At 41.2% G+C, this 24,271-nt stretch overlaps 1 protein-coding gene across 1 annotated transcript in view; it reads right to left on the bottom strand.

Annotated features, from left to right (window-relative positions):
• LOC119765184 (serine-rich adhesin for platelets) overlaps positions 1–22,786 on the bottom strand; it is a 48,452-nt gene extending 25,666 nt beyond the window's left edge. The window contains 2 exon segments of the mRNA XM_038248547.1: positions 18,479–18,888; positions 22,729–22,786. Of these exon segments, the coding sequence (XP_038104475.1) occupies positions 18,479–18,484 (6 nt within the window). The 5' untranslated portion in view covers positions 18,485–18,888; positions 22,729–22,786.
• Between the last annotated feature and the right edge of the window lie 1,485 nt (positions 22,787–24,271).

Genomic DNA, 24,271 nt, shown 5'->3' with positions numbered 1-24,271 from the left:
GCCAGGTGGCGACAGCTTGCTTTTCTAGCGTACTTTTTCAAAACAATAAATGCGCCATAGGTTTCCTATGCACATAGGACCTTTTAAAAAAAGTAAGCGAGTTTTAAACTAATAGCCTGCAAACAAACAGAAGGCAAAGGAAATCTAATAAAACGTAGTTTTTTCTCTCGTGAAATTTGTCTCCTGAATGAAGGTGATTTGGTTAAACAGAGTTGGACGTGCTCCTGATGAAACTTGATTTCTGTTTAAATGTTCATTGCGATCATCATGCTCCGTTTGTATTTTCACTTACAAAAAATGTTAATTTTACTTACAAAGATCTCAAAATAATTTATTTCCCAACCCATCATCTGCATTTGCTATCGTTGAGAAGATTTCCAATCATCTTTATTCAATCAGATGTAATTGAATCCTGGCAAAGAATGCGATTCAGTACACATCTGCTACATTTCAATACCCAGAAGCAATTTGAATAAAAATCAGATTCTGTCAGGTGAACTAAGTAGCATTTGTGGTGCAAGTTTCTCAGTATATTTTTCTGCACCTGAATCGTTTGCATGCATTGTTGCAAGAAAAAGGGAAAAACTCCTGAGAATTGACATCATTTTGAATGTGTACGATACATATCAATGGAAAAGTTAAAGATAAATGTTTTTCGCTTGGGAAAACTGTAATGATATTTGAAAATATAAAAAAAACATTTAAATTGAACTTTGAATTTAGTTTAACAATGTACAAACATTTGGAAAGTGATTAATTTATAAATAACTTAACTATAGAAATTAATACTAATAGCAACTGAATAAACTGAAACGACACAATGTGGTGTTATTTATCCTGCATTCTGAGAATCGATACAAAAGCGCATCGTTTTCTAGATTCACAAGCTTCTGGGAAATCAGGTAGACAGGTAGAACAGATTTTTTAATTCAAAAAGGCAATCAGATGAGTAACACCGACCAACAAAATTTCTGCAGACAAAATTTCGGACTCAATTCGAGGGGGAACATGAAGTTTGAGGTCCCCAGAAACACGTGCACTTTGATATTTCAACAATGTTTAGACAGGCCAGAATGGTTTTTCTCCAAGGTTTGTATGTAGAATAAGTGCTTTTCGCTACTCTCACATATTGCGTGCAATTTTTTGGTTGTATGCAAGAGCAACGAACCGCCGTATTTCTCCATACTAATTCGGAAGAAAAACCATTTGGTCCTGCATAAATATTAAAAAAAAAAAAATGTTTCTGAGGACCCCAAACTTCATGCTTCCCCTCGAGTTGAGCCTGGGTATTTCGTATTGCGTTTTTTGCCCTTTCCGAAAATAATACAAAGGAATCAAAATTCTAAACAGTATAATTTTCATAAAAAATAACAAGAACACTTCAGCCCACTGTAAGTTATGATATAATTTCTCTGCCATGGCCAGCTAGTCGGAAGCCCAATGCGTGGCTACGCGTGATAACCATCGACGGTGCGGCATCGCCTACTATGGGCACTCCTGGCACTGTCAAGGGGGGCATCCCCAATAGTACAAGTGTACAAACCACGGGTACACACACGCGGAAGGTTTCCTTACCACTTAGCGAGCTTTGATTTGAAGCTTGGCCTCTTGACGTTGGAGAAAGTGGTTTTGAAGTGTTTTGCAATCGCAGGTACTCGAATAGCCATAAAATTTCGTGTGCCCCAGCTATAATACTTGGAGCAGGAAGATGTTTCCACGATCGGAGAACCAGTCGGGTTGGTTTCAAGGCTGCGCGCCAATACTGACTGTGGCCGGTTTTGGTCGATGGGAAGCTTAAGTTGCACGCAGGAGAAGTTGGGTAACATCTTAGTTGGGCATGGGTTGGACTTGTATTGATTTGCCCACTAAATTACTGGAATGCTTTTTGGTTTCATAATGATATAATTGAAAATCATTGATCGACACTTGTCAGCAAAACCTTATTTATTTTCACTAAAGCTATTTCGAGTTCTGTTGCATGTTTTTGTGCAAATCATATTTTTTAAAATTGTATAAACAAGATGAGTGCCCAAAAATGCCTTGACCTGTTGCACAGTTTCAAATAAGTCAAAATCTATTGCTATAAAATCACAGAAAAGCATAATTTTCGTAATAAATTTAAATCTGTCAAAGCATAACATCTGCGATTGAAATCATATCTCATTACAACTCGAAAGTCATTTGAAATTGTAATATAAGATAATCCACAACAGGTTTCAATTAAACAACACAAAATTCATTTTCCGAATGGTCACGCTTCAATATTCCAAAGTGGCAGACTTCTCGTCATAATAAAAATCAAACATTGCACAGCATATCAAACTCGCCGACTCGTCCTTAATTGATAAACAAACAGAACTCAGAAATACCTCCATCATTGAATTGGCCATTCAACAATTCCAGGCACTGTGTTGCTGTTTCCCCCACCATCCCAAACACCACTCCATACACCATCCACCATCACCAGCATAATTAAATAAATCATCATCAAATTCCTTGGCGCTTTCCCGCGTGGCCAATGAATTCCCGCCGGAAGCTCATTCCGCGATGTTTTAAATCCCGTTTATATTGGACGTAATCTTTGATGTTTGCTGCGCAAATACCCCACCAGAAGCTGATACTTTGTATAGCCCATGGAAGGTCCTTTTTCCTGGATTGGAAGGATGCTAATTTGGCTGGCTGTACGAAATGGACGATAAAAGTGCTCAACAGTGTAAAAAAGCAATTACCCGATAAATTTAAAGAGAATCTTTTGCTCGTTTTGCGGGAAGATATTTCTCAGCGGAGAAGAAATTTACGGCGAAGAAGCGATCCCGTGAACGACGGTAGAGGAATTTAATACCAACTAAATCTGTGGCAGACGTTGAAACTTTTGGGTCAACTGGACTGGGTTCCGGGACCGGTCAACTGGTTAATTCAAACTTAATGGAGCGTCAAAGACATAAATATCGATTGCAAATTGAGACAAATACCATTAGCAGATTTATTGGCTTTGAAATAAAATTTACTTATTTTAAAGAAAAACTAATTATGTGAAAATATTGAATTAGGACTCATTAAATAGCCTAATCATATTATTTTGAATTATAGATATTGAATAATTCGCATAATAATCGAAAACAATAAACACATGAGTAAAGATTTATCAGTCCAGACTAGATTATCCGAATTCCCCACAAAAAAATACTTCTGATAATCGCATCTTTGGATGACTGCATCACGAAAAAACAGTTTTGTATTCAGGCGCTGTGTTCAAAAAAGAAAGAAAATGCTGCAAAGTTAACGGTAACTGAACTCGAATTTGACTTAATGAATAAGAAAACCATAAATACAAACAATTTTAACTTCAATAAGAATCTCGGATAATTGAACTACGGAGAATCGCAACATTGTTTTTGTGACTTAAATGGAATTATACAAACTTCCGCTTCCACTTGTAAAAATTTCATCGGTTTTTGACATCTCATTCCAAGATTTGAAGGAGTTATTTCAACATTCGTAACACAACTCATCCTATGTTTGCAAATATTTAAAATAAACCTGCAAATTGATTGTCATACTTATTTAGTTTTGTAGAAAAATCAGTAAAGACTTCTTCTATCACAATTTCCAAGTATATTGAATTTAAACTTTTTGACCACTATCATGATGCTTATTATTTGGTTTAAATAATTTTCCAAGACCATCTGGAAGTCCCTGAAGTTAATCTATCATTTAAAAATTTACGACAAAGTTCAACAACCACCGCTTTCAACTTCTACCACAGTAAACTTTTCATCATTCCTGGCACGCAATTGCTCATCGTTTTGAGTTATGGCCAGGCCTGTTTCACTTCCATCAGCAAATCAATTTTCACCACCATCTGTCCCCCGCGGCACCACTCTCAGGAGGGTGTCATCATCAAGTTTGCAAAATAAATCAGTTCAAGCGGCCGGAAAAGTCACACCGACTCATCGCAGGCTCATTTCTAGTCCGACGATGACTTCCTCTCTAGCCAACCCCCACTGTCAATGAACTATTTCCGATTCAAATCCGGGGCCAATCTGAATATTATACAAATGAGATCCTGTCGAGCAAACACGTCGCCACCACCTCAATCGTTCACACAGACTTTGTTGTCGAGCAGCATGGAAAAGTTCCTTCAAGAGTTTGTGAGCTCATTTGCATGCTCGTCATTTTTTCCTCTCTTACAGAGGTAGGACTACGTTTCTTCGGCAGCTTTTTGATATGTGAATCTCGATCCCTATTGAGGCTGGGCCTGAGGAAATTCTCTTTAAAATCGTGACTTTATAAAAATATTTTTTTTATAAGTTCTGGGAAAGCTGGTTCAAAAATGTTTCAGACATAATTTCAAATTTCATAGTTTAATTCAATCAATATTATTTATATTTATTATAAAGATATGATCCTTAGGATAAATTTCGTTCCCGGAATTCGCCAACCGAAGAGGCGAAGATTCCTGCCAAATAAAGATCAATGTCATATCTCTCCCCAGGGCGGATTTGCGAAGCACGCGAAAGTCTACCTCACCAGAAATGTCCTTGTCCTGGAGTGCTTGCCGGACGAAGGGAGCTCCGTCGAAGCGTGTGCCTAGCCTGGGGGTGGTATTCTTGTGAGATACCGCAAACGACTTAGTCGTCCCTAACAAGGAGGATCTGTGGAAATTGATAAGTAGCTATCGCATAGCGGGATAGCAGTAATGATGGCACTTTATCGTTTGTACACCTAATTAGAAGTGCCGTTGGAGTGCTGCTGGTTTCCGGATTTTTATGATGCTTTGAAAGACGACAATGGAGCTTATTATTGCATAATTGTGGTCTTCAATATTAGTTACCATTGAGAAAATTCTCAATCATTTTGTGCATTCCTCACTGAAAATTCTGTTTATGGCATGTTTTTATATTTTGTTTTGCAATGGAGATATGGAAGCAGAATCAAATTGCTTTTAAATCACATGCAGCTCAGAAAACGTTTTAATCTCAAAATAAAATCACTTGGAAAATGAATTTCCCACACCCACCTTCACTACAACAAATTAAACACCAAACGCCCTTTACGACCAGCAGTACTGGCAGTGTTGCAAGCTCAATACATACATTGTCAGTGCCTATTTAATTTGCATCGACCAGTCTATTTCCCCTAGACAGTCTGTACTCGAGCAGGTTGGTCATTTCAATAACAAGTCTTGTTAAAATATCTAATTTTGTTATCAAAAAATCACGATAATGAGAAGAAAAAATAATAACATTTTCAGCACTTGGTCTAAACATTGTTATGGAACAGATATTATGAGAGAGTAAGACAATAACAACTCAATGTATGAAATATGTAAAATCAATCAATCATTAATCGTGTTATTCATGTGATATTCCAACTTAAAAAAAAGCAAGCAGCACTCATTACATAATATGTTATTAAAATTTATTGTAAAATTTTACTGTAATTATGGATAAATTTTGACCAGTTTTCCGTAATTATATTATTGTGGATTATTATTTTTTTTTTTCATTATTATTTTTTATTTTGGTTAATATGATTAGAAATATGGAAAAATATTGACAAATTCCATCAAGGACATTATCTTGACCATGAATAATTTTACGAAAATTTTACGAGCACTGAGTAATGGACCCGAAGGCGTACCACTGTCGCACCCGGAAGTCCCGGGGCGCCCTTGACCACAAGTCTTGGAGGCGTGGAACAGGGACAAACTATCGGCTCTTCCGGGGTGCCTGAGAGATTATCAGTCAAGAAGAACCCACGGGAAGTCCGGTAGACTCGGGGCCCCCCTAACCACAAGTCTTTGGAGGAGTGGAATAGGGAACACCCCGGGCTCCCGGTTTACCGCTGGAAGAGGACGCAAAAAGGGGGTTTAACCCCCTGTTCCTAGGGAAGAAGCAAGGAGACGGCACAGCAAGCCCAGCGTTGGAGGTGCTGCTAGGACAACAAGCGGCGGTTACCTCAATCGGCAACAGCTACGGCGATCAATACGGACATCGAGCATAACGGACCGAGCATCACCACAAAACACAATCGTGTTTGTTAGGCCTAGAATAACAAATTTTATTTAATTTTTACCAACGGGAGCGAAAGACCCAAAGGGTTAAAGTTCCCCCAATAAAATCAACGACAACAACATTACAGGTGACTTGCCTTGAACATATTAAGGGGTTACGTACATGAAGAAAATCACAAAAATTCAAATTACAGAAAATTCGTTGAATCCACTAAAAAGATGATTTTAAATTACTCCTGAAAGTTTCATGAAGATTTTGCCGTGCGCAAAGCGGACTGTCAAACTTTTTGAACGTTTTTTCTCGAAACACCGAGTTCATTTACGGGTCCCATGATATCTAAAGATGGGATGGACCCAATTGGCTGAAATTCGGAGTTTAGACTCTCAAGACATACCTCGTGTGCATGACGGAGCCCGATTTTGAAATTTAGCTTATTAAAAAATACAAAAAATCAAAAATTGAAGATTTTTGACATGGAAAACACAAAAATATTTTTGAATTTTTTTAATAAGTTTTTTTTAATCGGCCTTCGTCATGCACACAGTACCGGTTTAACGAGTCTTCACCAAAATGTTGAGCCGATTTGGTAAAGGTAGTGTTAAGATATCGTGGCACTCGTTTTTTGAAACTGCTTTATTGAAATAGCTATGTCTCGGCAATGATACAACCAAATGTCTGCAAATTGTTTTGTTAATAAATGAATATGTATATTAGGGTGGGTACGGGTTTTTAAAAGTTCTCAGATCAAGTTCTGATGTGGTTCCCCTTGTAAGGCATACCGAAAAGGACTCTCACGCCAAATTTCAGCTCATTTGGTTGAAAACTGTCTTGTCTCAAGCGAGTTCAAGTTTACATGGGATTTACTATGGGAAATTTTGAATTTTCGTTCATTCACTCCTACAGGCCTGGGGAAAATAGGTAGAAACTTCTAGGATGGCCAGAAATGAGCGGAATCATCTGGAGAACAATTTTTCCTAAGAGACCAGGTCGATTCGTTCAACCCCCATCGAGCTCAACGGCAATACATCCGGGGTTTTCGGAAACAACGGTTTTCCCCAGAAAAGCATCAAATTTTCCTTAGCATGCTATGAATGTTTGATGAACACCGCGACGCCACATGTCAAACAGCTACCACGTGATTGTAAAATTTGCACCATAACAGTTTTTTTTTTCTTATTTGAAGGTTTAAAATACAGCTAAATAGTATCAGGATCACCATAAATATTATTCTATAGTTCAAAAAGTAATTAAAAGTATTTTTTTATAGGCGATGCTAATTCACATTATATATTTTAATGCCCTGAAAACAGATTTTAAATAACATTAAGTGTGTGCTCACACCAACCTCTGACTATTCTGTCAATTTACATATATGTAATCCCTTGAAGCAATTTTGTCAACTTTAAACTTTAATAAAAAAACTAACTTAATCCACCTATGTGGTTGGAGCCTTCCTCACAACAATGGCTGTACACAAGTTTCATCTATTTTTTAGATCCGGCTTCCAAAAAGTACATCGATATCAATTAAGTGGCCAGGGTTGCCAGATCTTCGATGTTTTGCACTCGTTGAAAAGGTCTTTTGATAACCTAACCAACAATGGGTCGGATGATGGACCCGGACATAGTTTACATACATTTAAGTGAGATCCGGCTTCAAAAAAGTACATCAATATCAATATGGCCATATCTCGAGACAGGGTTGCCAGATCTTCAATGTTTTGCACTCGTTGGAAAGGTCTTTTGATAACCTAACCAACAATGGGTCAGATAGTGGATCCGTACATAGTTTACATACATTTAAGTGCGATCCGACTTCAAAAAAGTACATCAATATCACTTAAGGGGCTTTATCTCGAGACAGGGTTGCCAGATCTTCAATGTTTTAGACTCGTTGGAAAGGTCTTTTGATAACCTAACCAACAATGGGTTGGATGGTGGATCCGGACATAGTTTACATACATTTAAGTGAGATCCGGCATCAAAAAAGTACATCAATATCACTTAAGTGGCCATATCTCGAGACAGGGTTGTCAGATTTTCAATGTTTTGGACTCGTTGGAAAGTTCTTTTGATAAGTTAACCAACAATAGGTCGGATAGTGGAGCCGGGCAAAGTTTACATACATTAAAGTGAGATCCGGCTTCAAAAAAGTACATCAATATCACTTAAGTGGCCATATCTCGAGACAGGGCTGCCAGATCTTCAATGTTTTAGACTCGTTGGAATGGTCTTTTGATAACCTAACCAACAATGGGTCGGATGGTGGATCCGGACATAGTTTACATACATTTAAGTGAGATCCGGCTTCAAAAAAGTACATAAATATCACTTAAGTGGCCATATCTCGAGACAGGGTTGCCAGATCTTCGATTTTTGGACTCATTGGAAAGTTTTTTTGATAAGTTAACCAACAATAGGTCGAATAGTGGATCCGGACATAGTTTACATACATTTAAGTGAGATCCGGCTTCAAAAAAGTACATCAATATCACTTAAGGGGCTATATCTGTGTGGGTTGACGCGTATCTTCGTCCGCCAGACTATATGTTGAGTCGACATAGCATTGGCCAGACTACAACGCTATCTCTATGTCGACCAACGGTCTCCCGACGACGACGATCGGATGCCGAAGGGCATTCGTATTCAGACAGACTCACAGGTAAGATGTGCAACAGCGTCGGTGCTCCGTGGTGGGTGATTTCCCAAGTGGATTTCCGGCTACACATTTTGGCGACCGTGACAGGTGGTTTAAATAGTAATTTAAACCGCAAAGATTATTCTTCGGCGTTTTCCTTTTAAAAACTATCACGCGGGAAATCACCCACGCGCGGGGTAAGTGGAATAAACCAAATTTTGCCAAGAGATTTTTTTTCAAAATGGCGGCATTGTGGACAAACAAGCGCGTGGTGTGGATGAATTCAAATGTTCCAGAAGCTCTATTGAACAGCGAAAGTGTAATGGATTTTTTTTTACCTTTCTGGCAAAAAAAAATCGCTCAACGCTTGGATGTGTGGGTGCTGAGAAGGTGAGAGCTTCTCGTGAGGTTCGTGAACCACGAGGGAAAAGCGAAGTTTGAGAACCGCTTGGATGTGTGTGTGCTGGGATGGTGAGGTCACGCGGACCACCAAACATCAACTCGTGAGGTTTGAGAACCACGAAAAAAAAAAGCGAGGTTCGAGAACCGCTTGAATGTGTGCCCGCCGTAGAGGTGAGGTCGCGAGGACCACCGAACGGCTCTTCGTGAAGTTTAAAAAAAATCGGGTCAAAAGAAGCGAAGTTTGAGAACCGCTTGAACGTATGTGTGTACAAGAGGGCTAAGATCGCGCATCGAACAGTATTTTGTGAAGTTTGAGAACCACGAACAAAGCGAAGCTTTGACAACCACTCAAATGTGTGTGCCGTTGCTCGAACCACCAAACGGCTGCTTGCTCTTCAACAGTCAAAGCGGAGCTTTGGTAGTATTGGTGAGAGCTTGAGATTTCTCTAATAGAGATGTTTGAGTCTTGTTGACACAGTCGCCTAAAAAGTGTTTGAGGTTGACGCGTGGTAAAGTACCAGTGTTTTGAGCCTACTGCTTTTGTTACGTTTAACACAATTTGGCAGAAAAATAGGAAGACTGTTGGTTCGGTCTTGGCAACTTCAACGACACGGCTGAAATGACGACGGTTTGTTTTTCTATTATCAACAGATTCGTAGAGATGTACGCACCTGGAAGGTACGTTCGCGCACCGTCAGTATCACCTGACCGCGAGGATGACCACGACGTTGGAAAGTTCGTGCGGGCGCCGAACCAGGCCCTCTTCGATCGCAGTCGTCGTCCCGACCACGGTTCGGGTGAACCCCGGGAGGTCGATCCATATGCTCACTACGACACTCCGTGGGAGACAGCCCAACAGGTTCAAGCAGAGTTGAATGCCAGGGTGCGTCAGCTGGAAGATATTATCAAGGAGCTGAGTCAAACTCGCAGTAGCACGCTTGGCGGTAGTCCGGCGGCGGATGCGGTCAACCAGGATGACCCACCGGTTCCGGCAGAGGGGAATCTTACAGTCGCCGTGTACGGTGCTCCGGTCACCCCAGTTGGGAAAACTCATGGCTCGATTTCTCAGCGAGAAGAACCTCGGAACGATGGATCATCGGGTGACGGCTTCCGGGGCAGCACCGCTGGTACCCTTCCTGCAACGCCGTCGGAGGCCGCACTTCGTTGGGATAATATCAGAGCGTTTCCTAAAGACGTTCCCGCTACAAAGATGTGGGAGGCCTGGACCCTGTTTATTGAGGATTTTGAGATGGCTGCAACGCTCTCTAGTGTAAAAAGCTCAAGACGACGTGCCGAGCTACTTCTCGTGTCTATGGGATCCCAGTTGAAGAGCATCACCCGCGCAGCACAGCTGCTCCCGGACCTGGACAGTGATAGATGTTACGAAGAGTTCGTGGACAACGTTGGGAGATACCTCAAATCACTTACGGACCCAGCAGCTGAACATGAGGAGTTCACCAACATGGTGCAACAGGAGGGGGAGGCAGCCATCTATTTTCACGCGCGGCTGGCGGAAAAGGTACGATTGTGCGATTACCCAGGTGGCCGAGAAAGCGAGGACCGTTTCGTGCGAGCTCAGCTAATGAGAGGACTCCGGAACCAAGAGCTGAAAAAGGCAGCACGCACATATGGCCTGGACACGAACAACATCGTGACTTCAGCGACTCGCGCCGAAGCCTTCCGTGATGAACGTCCACCGGCAACACCCGACACGAACGTTTTCGCGATCGACAAGCCTCAAGAACATCGAGGTCCATCCAAGCGGAAGTACGAAGACCAACGTAGGCCGATGAAACGTTTCAAGCAGGAAGACTCAACGTTTAACCAGGGACGGTCGCAGTTCAACCAAGGTGGAGCCCGTTTCAACCAGGGAAGATCCATGAACAATCAGTCAAGGGCGCCAATCAGACGCCGTAGCAGATGTAGCAGATGCTGGAAACAGATTCACAATGAGGGAGAAGACTGCCCAGCGGCCGGAAGGACATGTTTCGCTTGCGGCACGGTTGGGCATTTTGCGATTGCCTGCCACCAACGTGAGGCGTACTCGGTTGAGGACGCAGGGCGCACCACGGGAGAGCGAGCTGCAAAGAAGAAGGATCAGGTAAACTTCGTTTAAATTAAGATTGATTTGAATACAATGTCACTTCAGTGCAAGACAAACGATTTGTTTTTTTTCTTGATTGAATTCTCCTCTTCAGCAAGTCAACGCGCTTTCACTCCAGGACGTACTTGTTGACTGCCGCATTGGCTCGTCCCACCCCATAAAATTCCTCATCGATTCCGGTTCTGACGCTAATGTCGTGGGCGGTGCAGACTGGTCGGTTCTGGAGAAGCAGTTTGAACGAGGGGAGATTGAACTGACCCCGGCAAAATGCACAAACGACAGGAACTTGCAAGCTTATGCGTCCAACAAGCCCATGAGAGTAGACCGAAGTTTCAAGGCAACAATCGAAGTTTGCGGACCCAACAAAGCTGCGATCGAGGCCGAGTTCCTGGTGGTTGAAGAAGGGAGGCGTTCACTGCTTGGTAGAGAAACGGCCAGCGACCTGAATCTGCTGAAGGTGGGATGTGCAATAAACAGCTGCGAGAATCCGGATCAGTTCCCAAAAATGCCAGGAGTGAAGATAAGCTTTAGTGTTGACAGATCTGTACCGCCTGTGCGCAACGCCTACTACAACATCCCAGCTGCGTATCGCGACAAAGCACGACAGAGACTTGCAGAGATGGAGCGACAAGGAATAATAGAAAAGGTGACTTCAGCCCCACAGTGGATAAGCGGTATGTCGGCGGTCCCGAAAGGACAAGACGATTTCCGCCTGGTCGTCAACATGCGAGCACCAAACAAAGCGGTCCTCCGGGAGTATTTCCGCTTACCGCTGATGGACGAAATGAGTAAAGCTGCATGGTGCTGAATACTTCACAAAACTTGACCTACAAAGCGCCTACTATCATCTTGAACTGTGCGAGGACTCACGTGATCTGACGACGTTCCTATCGGAGAGTGGCATGTTTCGTTTCTGCAGACTAATGTTCGGTGTGAATGCTGCGCCAGAAATTTTCCAACGCGAGATGGTACGAATCTTCAAGGACGTCAAGAATATCATCATTTACATTGATGATCTTCTGATTTTCGCTAAAACGATTGACGAGTTGCGGAAAACTACCGCAGAGGTCTTGAAGATACTACGAGCGAACAATCTTACGCTCAACACTGCCAAGTGCAAGTTTGACCAGACGCAAGTCACGTTTCTGGGTCATGAGTTGAGCGCGAAAGGGTTCAACATCGAGCAATCCAAGATCAGCAGCATCCAGAAATTCAGACAGCCATCGACAGCATCTGAACTGCGGAGTTTCCTGGGGCTCGCCTCTTTCGTAAGCCCGTATATAAAGAACTTCGCCGGGATGTCCGGCCCCCTGTGGGCGGTGGTCAACGACAACAAGTGGCATTGGGGCGAAGAACAGCAGACCGCATTCGAGGCGGTGAAGGAGAACATAATTCAATCGACGCTTTCGCTGGGATACTTCTCTGACTGCGACAAAACCATCCTGTACACGGACGCTTCACCATACGCTCTTGGTGCTGTACTAGTCCCAGAAAACGATAATTCGACACCCCGGATTATCAGTTTTGCGTCTAAGGCCCTTTCTCCAACTGAAAGAAAGTACGCACAGAATCAGCGAGAGGCGTTGGGAGCAATATGGGCGGTGGAGCATTTCTCTTATTTCTTGCTGGGAAGACATTTCGTTCTACGGACAGATGCACAAGGAATGTCTTTCATACTCGACCGGCCACGTGAGGAATCGAAGAGAGCGCTGACAAGGGCCGATGGCTGGGCGCTACGGCTCAGTCCGTACCGATACCAAGTTCAATTCGTTAAGGGACGTGACAATATTGCGGACCCCTCGTCAAGGCTGTACCAGGGAGAGGACGACGAATTTGATGAGAGGGCGAACTCTTGGGAGGTGTGCCAACTCGAGCTGAACAGAGTGGAATTCCTGACTGAGGACGAGATCAAGGAGTGTACTGCAAAAGATGACACCCTGCAAAAGGTACTTTTCCACGGAGGCCAAATTCAATTTAGTAAGGTATCATTCAAAACTGTGATTCTTTTTCAGGTGATTGACTCGCTGGCCTCAGGGAAGTGGTCGAACGAGTTGTTAAGATTTAAAGCCATCGCGAGCGATCTTCACTACAGTGATGGAATGTTGAGCAAAAATGGTTGTGCGGTGCTTCCAGCGAACCTTCGTGAATCAGCCCTAGAAGTGGCGCACGCAGGACATCCCTTGAAGCAAAATTCAAGAGCATCCTGCGCAAACGCGTGTGGTGGCCTGGGATGGCTGGAGATGCGGAGAAGTGGGTCAAGTCGTGCTCGACTTGCGCGGTTAACGGACGACCTGAGAAGCCAACGCCCATGCAGCGCTCATTCGCTCCAAAGGCCGTTTGGGATACCGTGGCTGTTGACTTCAACGGGCCATACGCAAGGCTTGGTGGGATATTGATCTTGGTCATCATTGATCTTAGATCCCGCTATGCGATGGCTTACCCTGTTAAGTCGACTGGATTCGAACACACACGGACAGTACTAGACGCGATCTTCGGTAGAGAAGGTTTCCCACGGGCCATGAAATCCGACAATGGCCCACCATTTAATGGAGAGGATTATGCGAACTACTGCTCTGAACGAGGTATCCAGACCGTATTCTCTACGCCGTTTTTTCCACAACAGAATGGCCTTGTAGAATGCTTCATGAAGAACGTGAACAAAGCCATGTCGACTGCACTTTCTACGGGTAGCGATTACCGGAAGGAGCTTCAAGCAACGGTACAAGCATACAACGCCGCGGACCACACAGTCACCAAAGTACCACCCGAAGAGGTCTTCAGTGGTCGCAAAATCAAGCGCGGTCTGCCGTTACTTCTCCGCGGTAGGACGGAACATGATGATTTGGTGTTCGACGCCAGGGATCACGAGGCGAAGATAAAATCCAAGACACGGGAAGACACACGCCGTGGAGCTAAACGGAGTACAGTCAAACCAGGGGATGCGGTCTTGATCGAGCGCCAGTCAAAGGCGAAGGGAGAAACTCGGTTTGATCCTAAACGCTACACGGTAATGGAGGAGCGTAACGGCAGTCTGGTTGTCTGTGATCCGGATGGCCGCCAGCTCAGACGCCATGTTACACAAACCAAAAAGGTTCAGCAGTGGCGAGAACCCCGACCGATCATCCAAGAGGCCCAACGTTCCGACGAGCTGGGGTGTCATGATCAGGAAGTAAAGGAGATTGATCAACAGCGGCCGAGAAGAACAGTGAAGATCCCCTCACACCTCTCGGATTATATCCGTGCGGTTGAGGAAGAGTTTTGATGGCCAAGACGGAAAGCACCAGGCTGTTGAGTGAAGGAAAATAAATTATGACTAGAACTTTTTTTTGTGTTTTTTTTCTTGAGAAAGGAAGGGAGATGTGTGGGTTGATGCGTATCTTCGTCCGCCAGACTATATGTTGAGTCGACATAGCATTGGCCAGACTACAACGCTATCTCTATGTCGACCAACGGTCTCCCGACGACGACGATCGGATGCCGAAGGGCATTCGTATTCAGACAGACTCACAGGTAAGATGTGCAACAGCGTCGGTGCTCCGTGGTGGGTGATTTCCCAAGTGGATTTCCGGCCACACAATATCTTGAGACAGGGTTGCCAGATCTTCAATGTTTTGGACTCATTAGAAAGGCCTTTTAATTACCTAACCAACGATGGGTCGGATGATGGACCCGGACATAGTTTACATACAGTTAAGTGAGATCCAAATATATGTGAAAACACATTTTTATACATAACTTTTGAACTACTTATCGAAACTTCAATCTGTATAAAACTCGATCTATGGGACCCTAAACCAAGTGCAACAAGTTCGGGTCAAATCGGTTCAGCCAGTGCCGAGAAACATGAGCTAGTTTGTTGTTCACATACATACATACACACACACATACACACACACATACACACAGACATTTGTTCAGTTTTCGATTCTGAGTCGATATGTATACATGAAGGTGGGTCTATGACGTTTTTATACGAAGTTCATTTTTAGAGCAGGATTATAGCCTTACCTCAGTGGGGAAGGCAAAATTCGTCGTAAAATTCATATCAATCAAAAAATCAAACCATCCACATTAACGACCCCCGGGTCTTTTGTGGTCTCTATTGCAAGTTTCTGCTCGAACCTAGGAGTCCGAAGGCTTGAATGGGGAGAGCACCCAAACCTCTTTCTACTCCAAGGAACCTTCCACTCCAGTGTTTGAACTGACGACCTTTGGATTGCGAGTCCAACCGCCGCCAGCGATTCCACCGGAGTAGGCTTGGTTTGGTGTGTTGTTTGTACTTATGGCATGAAGACGACTCCTACACCTGGAATGACTTAACGGCCTAACAACCAAGGCCGGGACCGACATTTTACTTCCTCATCTGATGGAAGGTTGCAGCAGATGGGAATCGAACCCAGAATCATCCGCTTACAAAGCGGACAGCGTAACCATTCGGCCACGCAATGCTAAAAAATTTTATATATTAATACCAAATAACTTTATATTGTTTTTAAAATGAAGTTTAAACTCAATAAATATGCCAAAAAATCACTTACAATTAATGTTTTGAAAGATTTACATAGATTTTGAAAAGTTCAATGAAGAAAAATCAAAGTGACTCATTGTTACCCATAGACTGAAAGGAGTGTGGAACAATGAGACAGCCCTGGATTCTGGGTTTATTCTTAATTTTGATCGAACCTGATGAAAAGACATTATTGTAGCCCAACTCATTTCCTATGAGATGTCGAAAAAAAATCGAAGAGATATTAGTTTTGGTGTCAATGGCAGCAGACGAGCGAAAACGTAAATTTTGTCCAAAATATACTTTTACACCGCAGAATCAAACATTAATGAATATCTTTTCAAGGAAGTGTCCATAACCAAAGCCACTATTATGGCGGACGTGTATCCAGTAGATACACCTTTCCCCCAAATATTAGCCTGATTGGTTGAAGCTACGACTTGTGAGAGCCATTTTATCATTCATTCAGATTTAAAAAAAGCAATATTTTATTGAAACCAAGCAATATATATATATATACAAGCCTTACCCGACAAACTTCGTTCTGCCTTTTTTTTTTTGTTTGTTGACGTTTTTTTACTTTTTTGCTTATTATAGCCTCCTGTGATCAAAATTTGATTTTACGTAACATAAACCATACAATTTGCCGATGCTCCGGAATCGGTTCCAGAGTGGCCAAAGTATTAATTAGTTAGCGTTTAAACCTTCCTTGGACTTATACGAACCCAACGCAACAAATAGCACATTCGCGTTCGAACAAAACTGTCGAAATTTTTTATTTATATAGAAGATTTTATATATTAAAATTTTGTTTTTAAAAAACTAAAAATAAGAAAACAATATCAAAATCAGTTATTTACTAATACGAAAATCATATCTCATTAATTCCGGGAACATTTTTTTCTCTGTTATCTGATTTTCTTTCAATAATTTTCGATAACAGGATGACATTTTTTTTATAAAACTCTGTTGTCATTTTGTGTTATCATAACAGCTAATCTGGGTGTTTTATACAAGTTCTGACCTGCAGACAATAACAGAACTTGAACTTTTCTAGTCATTTCCACCTGTTCAGGTAATCTTCACGTTTACACCTCAGCCTATGCTCCGATGGAAAAAATCTCAATATTTTCTGAAATTCCATCTTCAGCAATCGAAAACAAACCAAAAACTTTATTTGATAGAGTGCTTTCGCCGGTACGAGACAAACTGATTAACCGCTTTGGTAAATAAAATAAACACGTTTTGGATCCACGACAGTAACTCGTCGCCATCGTGCTAACTTGTCGTACGTGCATTTTGGGCCAAATTGAATTAAGAACGCCATATTGTGCAGCTCACAATGCCCCACCTTTTGACCGTCACAGATCCCCAAAATTCGATTTCAATCCTGAGATATTCAACAAAAACCGAAAAAACTCCGTGCATTTTTGTCACTTTATATATGAAAGTAGTTTCAATCTTGTCGTGCTATCTTGTCACTCCATGAAAATTGATGTAAGTGTGACAAAAGGCCAAAGGGATTTCAGGCCAGGAAAGTCAGGATGCGTTTGTCGCACGTAAAAGCTAGACTACCGTAAACATTTATAATTATAACTCGGGACTCCAGCAAACAACTTCAACCAAACTTTGGGACAATGCACAGAATGGTGAGCCAAACAAAACGTGTTTGTTGTTGTTTACATTGCGTGCTCTCGTTTTTGTATATTCAAGGTCAAACATTAAAACGCGTTTTTCTCGGAACGTCGAAATGGCGGGTGCGACAAGATAGCACGACGACGTCGAACTGTTAATAAATTTATCGAATGCGAACAGTTCCGGTTTCCGATCAGTTGAATTGAAACTAAAAAAAATATGGCAGGGGACATAAAAACCCACGTGAACACTTTTGGCGATTGTCTAGAATTTCCAAAAATGTGGTTTGAGGGTGGTTCAAAAAACTAAAACAAAACCATATAATTTGATGGTCGCATTCAAAATCTAGAAGAAAAGCAAACAACCAACAAAATGATAACTCGGTCAACAGTGAGAGTTGTCCCCGATGAAGATACGCAGCTGATCAGTCCGGCCTTTTCACTTCGCAAAAGTATTACCTCACACGTTGTGCCGAGCTGCATTTAGGTCGACGGACCGTGAGTTGGCATCGAACGTGCTCTCCAGGTGGCACCGTCGATTACGTTATCACCAACACGAACGCAACGCAACGGGCAGAGCAGAAAGAGTTGTCTCCACCGAACGACTGTCTATGTGTTAATCGAAGAAAACTGTCGGCACAAAATATGTTCGACACGAACTTCCTGAGGTGGTTGTGGTGGCAAAGTTGGGTTCGTTGGTTGATGACAGAGTCTTTGGGTCGTTGAATTGAGATGTGAAACGTGAGACACATACGCACACACTACTCTCGAAGCACTGCCGGAATCAGCACTGATGTCAAGATAAACATTAAATACGCCAATGCCATGAGATGACAAAAACTTTGAAAAACTGCATCATTGCAATCGTAAGGTAATTTTTAAAGAAAATATATCTCAATTAAATATTTTAGAATCAAATTTTAAAATTAGATGTTATTTACTTCGTTTATATTGAATGTAACATATTTTTGATGAAATATTACCGCGATCAACTTAAATGATTCATTCCATGTTTCTTTTCATTTTACATTCATGTGGCTAGTAAAAAAATGGGTTTTCAAGAAAACATAAAATGAAAATATCACTCAAGTAAAAAAGCCTTAGCTGATTGCCAATCCGAAATCAATCGAAAGTTTTATACAGTTGTACGGTCCAAACTTTCGCATTCTTTACTTACCTTCATATTATTTCGTAATTTCCGGGTTCACCGACAGAGGCGACCTGCTGCTAATTCTGATGTTGATAGGCAGTTTGACGATGACCTATATTTAGAGGTAATTTTGCTGAAAGGTAATAATCCAGTTACAGATGGAAGCTTCTTTCCGATTTCTCGTTGGAACAGGGTACAAACAGGATGATTAATCAAACAACGGTACAACTAGCTGTTCCCGATGTCGTCCGTGTTGCAGCAAGAAGTAAAAAAAAAAAAAACACTTGCAACAAGGATTCTTTCACGACTCTTGCTCGGACATGCACTTATCCAATCTTTCGTTTTATTTTTTTTCTTCTCGACTCTCGGCAGCACTTTTCTTCGTTTAAAAAAATGATCGAAATTTTACCTCAGTCAGTGCACCAGCACAAGATTAACTGAACGAAAGTAGACAAAAAAGTGGAAAAGACTAATTGTGAGAAGTTACAGTCACACTTGGATGGCCAAAAAACTAACAACTGTTTCAACACAATGTTCATTCATCACGTGGCACTTGGCGCTCATCTCTTCACATCCGACGGCCAACTTTTGCCTTCCGTATCACGATGAGCTTTCCAACACTGAACCGAACCGAACCTCATCTTCCGTTACTGAATGTGCAACTTGTCATTTGCAGTTTTTGTAACTTTCTCTCTTTTGACCCTTTGCAGCACACTTTGGTGGTGTTTGATGGGTTTTCTGTGTTATTTTTTCAACTTTTGAGATCAGTTTGTCAATCTGCTCAGATCCCCCTAATGGGTTGTGTAGTTGTGTGGATAAATGGATTATTGTAACGTACAAAATTGTTTAGTCTTCTTTTTTTATGTTCAAGAAGTGAATGCATTTGAAAAACTCATTTTAAAAATTCAACTGAATATAATGAAACAATTCGATTTTTTATTCTTATCAGGTCTATGTGCCACAAAAAGGGCCTGTGAAAAAAAAAACTTGTGCGTACAAAAACCTAGGATCATATGAAAATCTGGATTTTGATCTGGGTGGAATTCGAACCAATAGCTTCCAGGAATCGCGAGTTGAAAAATGAGGGCACTGATACTGAAAAAAATAATTTTTCACCGATTTGAAATTTCAAGAGTTCTATCTACTAAGAATTGAAAAGAAAACTGATCGAAATTTTCTCAGCTTGTCAAAAATTTTTTTTAGGTGAGTGCTTTTGCTTCATGAAATATTTTTACAAAAAAGAACTGAAAACTTTTTTGAAAGTTTTAGCCTCAAAGTTCTTTGAACAGCAACAACAAGTTATAATTATTCTCGATTACTAATTTGAATTTGTACCCATAAATTTAGCTTTTTTCAATAAGAAAAAAAATCCTCATTCTTAACTCAATCGCAATATACACTTTTCGGTCCCCTTAACGAAATAATTTTGTGCACGTTATAAAAACAAAAATTAAAAAAATCGTGCTTGCCATATCATTAGGGCACATAACTTTTTTTAAACAAGAGTGTGTCCCTTTCTGGTGGTTTAGTGGTTAGCTGGGTCCGGTGTTTTAGTGGTTAGCGTGGTAGCCTCAAAAACCCCAGTATGGTCTGGGTTCAATCCCAGACGGACATTTTTCGAGACGAAATTTGCCTGACCACGCCTTCTATCGGATGGGGAAGCAAAACGTCGGTCCATTAGCGTAAAAGAGGTTTTGAGTGACTCACCACACATAACCTTCGGACGCCCAGAAATGAGCAGAAACTTGCAACAGAGCCCACAAAAGACCCGGGGGTCGTTAAAGTGGATTGCTTTGATTTGTGTCCCTTTCATACCATATGTAAACTGTCATTTGAGTGAAAGGGATACACCATTGTTTACAAAAGTTTTGTGCCCTTTTGAAATGTTAGGCTCCAATTATTGAATTCAATATTTCAAAAGCCAGACCAAAAGTAAACAATTCATCAAACTACCTGTGGTTGCTAAGCTCAAAACAAAATTGTAACAAACAGTCTTCAACAATGCTTTTGCATCATAACTTCAATTAATAACGCTTAACATTTTTTTTGCAAAAAAAAAAATCAGCCGTAATTGCACTCCTGGTCAACTCCGGTAATAAATTGCAGTCGGCAATTATCGACTCTCAAAAGAGAAAAACTGAAAGGCCCTGACGCAACGCAATCTCTAATCGTCAATTTTTCGGTCCCCCTAAAAGATAATTCATATCACACTTGACTGAACAAACGCACACACATACACAAGAAAGCGATCCGCTCACTCTTGAGCATTATCCAATTCAAAGCACTCTCCAAGGAAAAACAAAACAAGATTCAAACAGCAGCAGCTCATAAAATTACGCAACACTGCTGGCTGGCTGCAATTCAATCAGACAACGTGTAACCTTTAACGAGCCGGCACACAAACACACACTCACACTCACACTCACACTCTCACTCTCACTCGGGCACTGTGACAGCACACACTGGAATCTCCAAATCAAAGGAGAAAGAGAAGAAGAGAAAGAGTGGACCCACTTTTATATTCGGGGGTGCATTTTCTTCCGATCGACCCACAAACTTAGAAAAACCGGTCCATGCGAAATCTCTTTCGAGCCATCACCATCGTCGTCTTTGTGTTTTCTGCTTTATTGTTGGCGTGGTGGTTTAGCTGGCTTTAGAGGGTGGTGAAGCCGAAATGTTAAATAATTTGAACTGGGAATTATGGAAAATGAGCACATTTCTCTTTCTGTTGGAGCACTGTAAAAATGCATTATTCAAAAAATTATTCAAATTATATCATGCACAAATCTCTTTAAACAAAATTGATTAGCTTTAAAATGTACCCATACATTAGGCGTTCAATGTATCAAACTAAATAGCCTTAATGTTGAAATCCACTAAACTTGATGAAAATTTTCATTCTAATATTTTTTTTCACCTGACATAAAATAAACATTTTCAAAACTCTGTTGAACCATTAAACCGGTCCTGTGTGCATGACGATGGTCGCTTTTCAAAAGGTTTATTTACTAAAAGATATGTTTTAAAATTATGTTTCAAATAAAAACGTCTATTTTTTATTTTTGTATTTTTTTAAGCAAAATTTTGAAATCAGACTTCGTCATGCACATTCGATATGTCTTGAGAGCCTTCACCCCAAATTTCAGCCCATTTGGTTCATCCAATCTCAAGATATCGTGGCACCCGAAAATTAACTCGGTGTTTCGAGAAAAATGCTCAAAATGTCTGACATTTTGCTTCGCGCAACTTCACACTTAATTCGTCTATTACTCACTGTAATCATGAAACTTTCAGGAGTGAATGGAAATCATCTTTTCAGTGGATTTCATAAAATTTTTAGTAACTTGAAATTTTGAGATTATTCTATTGCGATAAAATGAAAAATATTGATACATTCAGGTTCAGGAAAAGGATATTCTGATCTATGGTTCAGATATTAAAAATTTCGAAAAAAATTAAGTGGCCCAATTGATTGAAAAAAATGCATTCAATAATGTTTGCAACCAGTCAATTAATCTTATTTTAATGAAAATTTATATTCTTGATTTTATTTGCCCCTTCATGTTTTGGAAATAAAAAGAAGGTATAGGAGATAAACACTATATATAACTTATAATAAATTTTTGGAAATAATTATTAAATCTGTTTTTTATGTCTATTTTAAACACTACTTCCATATGGTAAAAAAAATCCAACTGAGTCAAAAGTAAAAAGGACATAATAAATCGACAAGTTAATTTAAAAAATCACCTATGAGATGGTAATTTTTCACAGAAACACTTAAAAATCTTCAGCTTAATTATGAACAAATGTTATAAAAAACCTTTATAAACATGAACATAAAATTGGCTGAAATTTTGATTAGCTGCTGGTACTTTTTTGGAAAGTATAGAATCTTACCCATATTAGCTGTTTTTTTTTCAAGCGGATTTATTCCCTTATAACCCAGTTTGATTATCACATGTATTGTTAGCACATTTTTCACTGTGCCATCCTCCAACGCCGATTATCAACAGTCAGGCATCACAACACGCCAATAACAATAATAATCAGCAATGCAGCAGCAGCAGCAGCAGCAACAACAGCAACAAGAGAGGGTCTCGATTCGGTTCAGTCCGTTGTTGTTGTTCGAAAGAGAAAGAGGGAAGCACGCGGTTTTGAGTTTTCTTCACTTGGCCACCACTTGAAGCGCGCATATTACGCGAGACCCACCACCGTCACGCGTGACGTGACGTGACGCTGGCCAAGACCCGAACACTACAAAGCACAGCACAAACCCGCAGCACTGTGGCGTGGCACTTCTGTGAGCTCTGCACACACTCCGCACGCGGCAACTGGTCGAACGAAAATGAAAGTGGTCTCTTGAGCTTGGGAGTCTTGTGGCCTGGTCCAACACCACCTTCTCCCGCCCTCTGTGCCCGCCGGGTTGCCAGCAGTTGGCCAGGTAATTTGTACACACTGTTTTTGCCGAGCTTCTTCCTCGCAACACGAACTTCTCCTACTCCTTGGAGTATAGTAGACCCTGATGGTTTGACATTTCTTAAGTTGGGTAAACTTGTTGAACTGCAGATACATTGACTATTGTTTAACTTATTTTAGTTAAACAACGGTCGTGAAAACAGTTGTGCAACTTGTTGACACGTTTTATAGTGATCCCCGTTGGTTTAATAAAATCAATCTTATATGCTTCCTCAACATTTTATAAGCAACAGTCAATGTCAATCCATCGAGGTCTTACTGTAGCTGAAGACACTGCAGTTGTTGTTGCTGCACGCGGGTAATTGATGTCCAAGTCTTCGGTCAGGAACTTGGCCCGTACCGGCAACTGACCTGTGGCCACGTGGATGTTACACTACACAAACTGCCGGAATACCTCCTCCTCTTCGAGTTAAAGTTACGCACGACGACCTGTGCGCGCGTGAAGAAGGAATTGATCCGCGTTCCGCGACAAACTGAACACTGAGCGATGGGCCGATGGCAGTACCTAGCTTTATAGACTGTCGCCGACGACGACTTTGGCGGTTGGGGAGTTGTTTAGGACCCTCGAAACGAACGCGGGCGCGACCTGGGAGTATTACTAGGCGACGAAATTCGCGATGTCGTTAATGAAATGATCGCGGTGATGATGGCGGCCTGGGAAGGCAACGACGACAAGATCGTAGATCGAGGCATGGAGCGGAAAAGGTAGCAAAATAATTCGAGATATCGATCGATGGGGGTCAAATTGGTAGCAATTGGTTACGAAGAAAGCAAAGTCAATTAAGATCATGAACAGTTTACGTTTGATCGTAACTGTAGGGAAGAATATTTGATGATTAGTTGGCCATTCAAGGAAAAATAAGTTGAGGGCTGAAAAAACCAGCCTAACATTTTAAAATGTCATATGAAAACTTAAAATTGCGTTTTACCGTATCTGGAACAAAGAGCCTATGTTCCAGACTCTTGAAAACTGTAAAAACGCCATTATAAACACCACAATACAACATTTTCAAACATTAGGCAAAAAATTTTGGCCTTCAAACAATTGTTCCTTAAAAGGCTTATCAGCAATTCCCCACAAAAACAGCATGATTCGAAAAAAAAAGTGCAATTTTCGTCGATTTTCGCAAAAACCACTTTTTCAAATCATATCTCCGCGCCATTTCATCCGATTTTAGCTGTCTTAGGCGCAAGAGATTAGTTTGGCTATTTGTGAAAAATAGTAAGAAGTTCCAAAAATCTAGCTTAACATTTGAAAAGGTGGAAAAAAAAATTTAAAATGCTGTTTTGAAGGTCTCGGGCCAAAGAAGCTTTGTCTGAAAATATTTTTATCAGATTCCT

This window comes from Culex quinquefasciatus, chromosome 1 (assembly GCF_015732765.1).
Source record: "Culex quinquefasciatus strain JHB chromosome 1, VPISU_Cqui_1.0_pri_paternal, whole genome shotgun sequence".
Lineage (NCBI taxonomy): Eukaryota > Metazoa > Arthropoda > Insecta > Diptera > Culicidae > Culex > Culex quinquefasciatus.
This window is presented reverse-complemented; position numbering and strand designations above follow the sequence as displayed.